General features: G+C 48.8%; 1 protein-coding gene across 1 annotated transcript; it reads right to left on the bottom strand.

The window, feature by feature from the left end:
• Window positions 1–3,897: 3,897 nt before the first annotated feature.
• Window positions 3,898–6,971, bottom strand: LOC136628182 (lysosomal-associated transmembrane protein 5-like). Its single transcript, XM_066603873.1, has one exon. It carries the CDS (start codon window positions 6,918–6,920, stop codon window positions 6,234–6,236), a length of 687 nt encoding a protein of 228 aa, XP_066459970.1. The 5' UTR covers window positions 6,921–6,971; the 3' UTR covers window positions 3,898–6,233.
• Between the last annotated feature and the right edge of the window lie 1,675 nt (window positions 6,972–8,646).

Here is an 8,646-nt window from a genome sequence, read left to right as displayed (position 1 = left end):
CCCCTCCAACCCATCCTGAATGCGGCAGCCAGGCTCATCTTCCTGTCCAGCCACTACGCAGACACCTCTGCCCTGTGCCGGTCACTGCACTGGCTGCCTGTTAAATACAGAATTCAATTTAAACTCTCTATCCTCATCCACAAAACCCTCCACAGCACCGCCCTACATTGCTTCCCTCATCTCAATCCACCACCCAGCCCGGGCTCGCCGCTCTGCGGAACGAAACTAGCCTGAGTCCCCCTTTAATTCAAACCTCTCATTCCCACCTCCAAGACTTCTCCAGAGCAGCACCGGTCCTCTGGAACGCACTACCAAAGGCTACCCGGGCAATCCAGGACTCGCAGGACTTCAGGTGTGCTTTTAAAACGCACCTCTTCAGGGAGCCATACCGCATTCCCTAAACAAACCCCTCTGTACTCCGCCTGATAACATCCTCCCTGACCTACTGACTGCATTCCTTGCCAGCCACCATCAACTGCCCCTGCAGTCATACCGATTCTACCATCACACGGCTAAATGTCTGACCATTGTCTATGTGTATAGCATCCCTCACTCTTCACCTCGCCATACCGTGCACATCTCCAGCCCTTTACCTTATGTATCACCCCATTACTTGTAGTATGTAAGCTCATTGGAGCAGGACCCTCACCCCTATTGTTTCCATCAACTGATTACTATGTAACCGTGGTTCTGTAATTTCTGTACTTTTGTCTTTCTGTATTCCCCCTGTCTATGTAAGCGCTGCGGAATATGTTTGGCGCTATACAAATAAAGATTATTATTATCTGGTGCATCAGTTAAGGGTGGTTTCAGATCTGCGGTTTTGGGCTCCACTTTCCTGCTCCGTTTGGTAAGCAGGAAAGGAAAATCCCCATGGCTGAACGGCTCGGACTCTGGATGGACCGCCGGGGCTTTTTCCTCCAGTATTTTGAGCCGGAAATTCCAACGCCGATGTGAAACCGGCCTAAGATGCCTTGGCTATGGCTGCTTGAAGTGCACCAAAATATCAGTTCTGCCATAAACATATCGGGCAGACACAACTAGTGTATGGGAATCCAGGCTAAGAACTCTGAATTGAGGGATTTTTACACAGCCCCATTATCAGGTGCAAAGGATCATCGGGTCGTCAGACGGTGTAAAAGGGCAGTTGAAAAGGCAAACGCTCATTCATCAGTTGATCATCTCAACTATGCCATCATAAAAATGCTAATGGACCGGCCGCACATCTCATGTAAACAGGGATATGTGCGGCCGGCCGACCAATGAGAGCTGTATAGGGACAAATCATCACAGATCATCTGTACGTGTGAATATCATCGGACGTTGACTACCAAACTTGCTTGGTTTGATGCTCATAAAAGGTCACCAATAGAGATGAGCGAGCGTACTCGCTAAGGGCAAATACTCGGGGAGTATTGCCTTTTGCGAGTACCTGCCCGCTCGTCTCAAAAGATTCGGGTGCCAACGGGGAGGGGGGGGGGGATCTCTCTCTCCTCCCCCCCCCCTTCCCTGCTCACTCCCGCAACTCACCGCTCACCCCCGCCGGCACCCGAATCTTTTGAGACGAGCGGGCAGGTACTCGCAAAAAGTAATACTCGCTCGAGTATTTGCCCTTAGCGAGTACGCTCGCTCATCTCTAGTCACCCACTACATTCTTAACTCAATCCATTCAGAGTCAAGAAGGGCTACATGCTAAGTAGTTTCATTAATGCTGCTTGCCGGGTTGCACAGCCTTGTCGAAAGGAGCAAACTGCTTCCTCTCCCTTCTGTTTCGACAAAGCATGTGACAAAAATGGCTCTGCCTTGCATTTTAAGGAAGAGTAAAGCCAAAGTTTTCTTGTCCTACGATCTTAGAGATGTCACCACAGAAAAAAGGGGAAGCAGTCGGCTGTCAACATGCAAGCAGAATAAAGCTACTGTCACTTTTTCTTAGCAGTTTTTTTTTGCCATGTTAAAAACAAAAAGCTGAAATTCTTTTTTTTTTTTTTGCAAGCTTTTTTGTCATGCGATTCACATTTTTTTCTATAGAAAAGGAAGGTTATGGAAAATTAAATCAAGGACCCCAAGAAAAAAACTCACTGCAGGAAATGACAGATCTCTATTTAGCAATAGCTGTACATCAGGCCTGCACAACATGGCAGTAGGTCAGGGCCAAAATTGAAATCGGCAAACCTCTTGGGGCCACAGATAGGTTTTTAGTGGCTTACCTACAAAGTGAGTCTCTAAAATTCTATAACTTAAAGAATAAACTAAATATTTAAAAAACGTAACAATTTACATTTACAATATACTGGGGAACCTAAGAAAAAGCCTGAGCAGAATTACCCTGCAACGCCCTTACTGCAGTATACACATGGCTCTAAATACTGTAGGTGGAAAGATTCTGTTGCACCGCTGTTCAAAAGGCCTATAAAACCTTCCCTGACTTGAATGATAGTCATGTGGCCAGTCACTGAAGGTCCTTGAACATGCAGTGTCACACTAGGCTCTATCGGTAACGTTTTACTGCTAGCGTAACATGACTGCCGTGGGCTGTGCTACGACTATGTCAAGACACTAACGAATCGAATCGCCTCTTGACATCATAGTCACGCCGGGCCGTATGTTGTGCAGACCTGCTGTACATCACCTGGAGCAGGAGTGTCAAACTCATTTTCACCCAGAGCCACATCAGCCTTACAGTTGCCTTTAAAGGACCAAATGTAATTGTACGACTATATAGTAAGAGCTTGTTCACATGAGTGCAATGCGCAGTGCATAGAACCCCTTGATTTCAATGGGTTCGCTCATGAGCCTACTTTTTGATGCAATAGTATAAAGAAATACACTGACTTATTTTGGTGCGTATTATGCACCGCAATAGGCCATTGCAGTGTACAGGCTGTTGCCAATACGCAGGAAACCTGTGCATTTCAATGGGCTGGTTGGAATTCCTTTTTTGTAGTGTATTTGCACACACACACAAAACATGCCAGAGCGGTTGAAAAACAGGTATAAGCGATTTACGGTCACGCAAATACAAAGCACATTTGCGCAACCGAAATACACTTATGCCTGTGTGAAAGAGCCCCAATAGTGACTCCAGTAGTAAGTATCCCTTGTATAGGTGTCCCCAGTAGTAATAGCACCTTCCATTGTAGCTCCACTAGTAATTAGTGACCCTCCATAGTATTCCCAGTAGTAATAGCAACCTCCCCTTTTGCGTCTGGCTGGCAGCATCTCCATAGACATTCCATTCACCCAGCCTGCAACTCTGGTCCGGCACACACAGACGCCGGGGAAGAGGCCAGTAGGCAGACGGCACTGTCGCCGGACCACTACTGCAAGCTGGGTGAGTGGAATGCAGTATGGGTTTGCTGCATGGCCAGCGAGCCACGTAAAATGAGGCGGCGAGCCAGTGGGCCTTGTGTTTGACACTAGTGATCTAGAGAAAGTATTGAAAGATGCGCCAACAGCAGCAGCAGATGACGCGGGTCTACGTATATTTTCACTTCCAGTGCTACTATGCCAAGTTTATTACTAGACCTACAAGACACTTATGTCATCACTTGTCATGTTGCTAGGTAATCCACATGAGAACATGCTATTATTTTCACCGAGTTACCTGTTAAAAATGAAAGTTTTCCAACCCTGGTGTCATCATGGTCCTTCCCGCTTCTAGTGGTCATCTTGCACCGCTGGGGTTCTGGCTATGATGAAGGGTAACATCCAACTGGACGGTGTGGTTGGAGGCTTGTAGAACATACACCCTGGTAGCCTCAGAAATTACCCCCATTGTGTGATAGCTAATTTTTCAACTTCAGCCCCCCCCCCCCCCCCCCCCCCTTGATCTGGTGTAACCCCATACAGATTGTAAAATAGGGCCAAACCGAGAAGGAAGACGCTGGCGATCTCCAGTACAAAGACAACTGAAAAATATTCTTTTATTTCGAAGCTGAACATACTGCTAACATGGTGTAGGACACAATCTTTGGTGTAAAGCAGGTAGAGCAGCTGGCATGGAGGAACCAGGATAATGGATTATGCAGGAAAGATGCGGTTTAATAAGAAACAGGATTTCAGCCTGGTATAAAAGTCAAGTTACAACACGTTAACACTGATTTCATTCCATTCAAATGCATTTTCAGAAAACACTAAAATTACACTGAAGCCATCGCATGTGATATAAACCAGAAATATTCTACTGCTAGAAGAAAAAGAAAGGTTTAATACAAGATGCAGGGGCCCTCCAGTCCGAGGCCTAGATCCGGCGCAGTAAGCGGAGGCTGGGCACGTGACAGTTCGGGAGTGGGAAAGCTTGGCTTTATAAAAGGCACAGTTTACAGGTTGATGAGGGCTGTATTGGTGGACACCGAAAGGCTGGAGATCCCATGATTAAAGGTCCATCACAAGTCCGTCACTCATCTTCTGTGGCTCAGCAAGTCAACAGATTAGGAACACCACGTCCACCGCCCCGGCGGACAGGCATCAGGTGAGCAGAACGGTAAGTTATGTAGCAGGTTCTACCCCACCGAGTCACACAGGTGACCGCTCGGTCCGTGTGACCAGACGAAAGCCTCAAGTCTAACTGGATAGAATTGCATAGTCTACCGCCGGGAACCGCGGGTGTTCAAGACGTCTTAGGATGGACTGTGGAAAGTTAGTCCGGTGTCACATGAGTATGGATCCGTCATACAGATGGTATTGCAAACCTATGTTATCATATTTGCCACTGTAGTCAGTCATTGGTTTTAGGTTCTACTGGACAATTATCATTTGTACCAATGACAATCCTGATGGGTACAGTTGCCTATTTTAATCACTTCACAAAAATGAGTATTTTTCACGGACAAAAGTTGTTTTTGAAAACAATGGACATAGATTTCCATTCGATCCGTATCACGGCCCATAAGGCATGGCCCCGATGGCAAGAACTACGCTCATCTATCTGAAAGCAGCCTTCAAACTATTTCATATCCAACACTTAAAAACGGATGCAAGCTCCAAATAATCCCAAAATATAGTCTTAAAAACCTCTAAAAGCACCCCAATGACATCACACTGAACAGCCTTAGAGATGAGGGAAGGTTTCCACTGGTCACATGACCGCCCGTTCCTCACACTGGCACTGAAAAGTTACTCTTTAAAAGTTTTCCATGCGAGTTAATTACTGGAGCCTGTATCACTCTAAAGTGCAAGAAGTAGGTCGTCAGTCTATGTTCAGGGGTTCTACAGCACCGACCAACCCTGGGAGGGGTACATGTAGCCTGCTAACAGAATACAACTCATGGGTACAGATAGGAGGGGGCTTGTTGAGACCCCTAGAAATAAGGGTGACAATAGAGCCACCATCCAACAGCACTACATATACTTCCCCTAGTTAAAGGGCTATTCCGGAACTTTAGCTTTTTCCATTGATGACCAGCAGGAACCTACCGGCTCTGCACCAATCAGCTGATTCCCGGGCTGCTGCTGTTGGGCAGAAAGTACTGACCATAGCACAGCGGCTCTGGGGGGTAGTGCAGGCACAGCTCCTGTTAAGGTCAGTGGAAGCAGCGCTGCAGTACCGACCCAGGCTGCTGCGCTATGGTCAGCACTTTCTGCAGTGACGACACCTGGGGATCAGCTGATCAGTGAAGATCTGAACAGTGGGTCTCTGTTGGGCATCGATAGAAAAAAAAAATAAAAAATTGTAGAATACCCCTTTAAGAAGGCTTATTAAAGGGGCCATCTGATTTTACAACAACCCCCCCAAAAAATAGCCATTTGTGAAAGGAAAAAAAAAACTGCACTCGTCCGCTTCCCTGGTGATCTACGGCTCCCTCTCCCACTGCCTGTTTACACGTGCCGTATACAGCTGTCATCCGCTATCGCTGCCAGGGGGTTACCCACGACCAATCGGCTGCAGCCATTTAAGTTGTCATACGTAAACACAGACCGTACGAGAGCGAGCGACAGGGAAGGGGGGGGGGAAACGGGACGAGGAACGCTTCATTTTACACTTTTTGTAAAGTCAGATAATCCCTTTCTGTTAACTATAAAAAATGGCGCATTCCCCACTAGACCATCCAGCGGCAGTCACTGTCCCTTTAAGTACAATGATGTAATAGTCCAGCCTAAATGACGTCATAGCGCAGCAGACAACACAACTCCCCCTGGGGTCCGGAGGGGCTCCTGATAGTCGGGTGCTGGTAATGGGGGGAGGGGAGGTGCCCTCAGTCACTGGTGCCCACAGCACGGCGCCCCCTGCAGGTCTATACCGCCTCCTTCTCGGGCTGCACGGCCTGGCAGTAGGGCGGTGGCGGGCTGTCCTTCCTCGGCATATTGATGGCCTCCTCGTAGGACGGCAGCAGCAGCGGGTTCTTCTCCGGCCCGGCGGGCACCACGATCACCGCCACCCCGTCGCCGTCGCTGGGCGGAGCGGCCCGGGCCAGCAGGAAGCGGTAGTAGGTGAGCACGCAGCGGATCAGGTAGATCTTCAGCAGTAGCAGCAGCAGGTAGAGGGCGATGAACAGGAACGAGCCGCCCACCACCGCCGCCGGCTTGTCGGGTTCGTCCTGGCCGGGCAGGTAGGGCCTGGTGCTGATCATGCGGAGCTCCGACGGGAAGCGCACAAACAAGCCGCAGAACAGCAGCACGGAGCCCAGGAAGTCGATGATCTGGAAGGCTAGGAAGGGCAGCAGGAGCCCCGGTCGCCGGCGGAGGACGCCGAACAGCAGGCAGAGGCTGAGCAGCAGCAGGATGAAGGCCAGGGAGTACATGACGGCCACGGGCCCCGGGGCGCTCCAGGAGCCGGTACACGCTCCGGCGCACTTAATCACCGCCACGGTGTGCCAGACCAGAGACTGCAGGCTCATGAACACGTAGTACACGGCCACCCCCAGCACCACCGAGCGGATATTGAAGTAGCCGCAACATCTGGGCGGTTCCTGCGTCACCATCCTGACGAGAGCGACGAGCACAGCGCCTGCAGCAGACGGTCTGACGGGCGACCGGAAGTGCCTCCTTTATAAATAGACACGCAGAGTCACGCCCCCTGCGCGCGTCATTTTACGTCACGTGGTGCACGCCCGCTGTTGTTTCCTCTAATCGCCAGCTGTCATGTGACCTTCTCCAATGTCCCGACCAGGAAACATATTCACTTTTTGCACCAGACTTCTGCCCTATTCAGCAATTCCAGCAACCTGATTGGTTGTTTGGGTTGGCTGATTCACCACCCCTTCACTGCCCCCTTTTGATTGCGTGTATGTGGTGTGCTAGTGCTTATGCAACACATCTATCCTCGTGCACATCCCAAAAGCAGGGGGTTAATAATGGTGTTACAGACTGAGCGGATATAAAAAGTCTACACTATTTGTCATGTTATTCCCACCTTCTGTGTGGCCCGTTATTTGTACAATTCTATTGGAAAACAAATCGTTTAGGTCTGGCTCACACGGGCAGATTTGTATTGCGGACTCCGTGATTGCCGTACCTGCGGACAGTCCACCGTAAAACATGGGCATCGAAAGACATGTATTTTTGAGTATTCGATCCCACGTGGATACGAATTGCCAGTCCGCGAGCAGAAAAAAAAAATAATGGCAGCATGCACTATTTTGTTGCGGAATTCCCATGGCTGGCCTCCATTGCTGTCAGTAGAGTGGCAGCTCATACACAATGCACATGGGCTGCAGGTACATGGAGTTTGTAAACGACGGTGCGGGAAATACGAAAAAGAAAACTACCGAGCATGACCGCCTGCATGCCTAGGAGTCCATATGCAATACAGATAAGTGCTGTACGCAGGGCTCACACCCGGGGTCTGCTGCGGGCCTCCTGCATGCAGAATCTGATCTGGTGGAAAAATTGAAAAATACATATTGAGGTTGCATAAATATACACCCTAAGGGCTTATTCCGACGTGCGTATATCGGCCGGGTTTTCACGCCCAGCTGATATACGCTGTCTCTCTCTCTGCAAGGGGAGGAGGCAGGCCTGGCCGGGAGCAGTGCACTGAGCTCCCGCCACTGTTTGCAATGGGAGGGGTGGGACAGGGGTGGAGCTAAGTTCAACCCCCTCCCATTGCAACTAGCAGAGAAGGGGGGTGGGAGCTCAGTGCACTGCTCCCGTCCCGCCTCCTCCCCTTGCAGAGAGAGAGACAGCGTATATCGGCTGGCCGTGAAAACCCGGCCGATATACGCACGTCGGAATAAGCCCTAAAACTAATACTTTGTCGATATATACCCCAAATCACGGACTAGGTCTGCCTGAGCTTCAAGTCCCGCCGTCGCGCCTGTGTTAACGCCCTTCTATCGCTATGGCATTGTCCAACCGCTAACATCGGCGCATAGTTCCGTAGGTGGAAATATGTCAGGTCTTGTTTATTCAGGAAGAGTTCTTTTTATTGTTACCTTTTTAGAGTACAAGTGAGTTTTTGATCACTGTTTATTGGATTTTTTACAAGATAGATAAAAAATAGCAATTCTGACACCGTGGAATAAATATTAACTATTTTCATTGTTTGTGTCATTACAAGTGCAGGGATACGTTTTATGTGTACTTTTTTATTTTTTGGTGTTTTTTTTATTTAAAATGGTTTGGTGGAGAAAAATGCCCTTTTTTATTTTACACTTGTTTTTTTGTTAATAAGCTATATTGAGCTTTTTTTGATACTATTTTTAGTCC

This window comes from Eleutherodactylus coqui, chromosome 5 (assembly GCF_035609145.1).
Source record: "Eleutherodactylus coqui strain aEleCoq1 chromosome 5, aEleCoq1.hap1, whole genome shotgun sequence".
In the NCBI taxonomy this organism is placed as follows: Eukaryota; Metazoa; Chordata; class Amphibia; order Anura; family Eleutherodactylidae; genus Eleutherodactylus; species Eleutherodactylus coqui.
Note: the sequence above shows the minus strand (reverse complement) of the source record. Positions and strands in the feature narration are given on the sequence as shown.

Bases quoted from the DNA above. Each gene is read 5' to 3' on its own strand.
- LOC136628182 (XM_066603873.1), bottom strand. From the start codon at position 6,920: ATGGTGACGCAGGAACCGCCCAGATGTTGCGGCTACTTCAATATCCGC.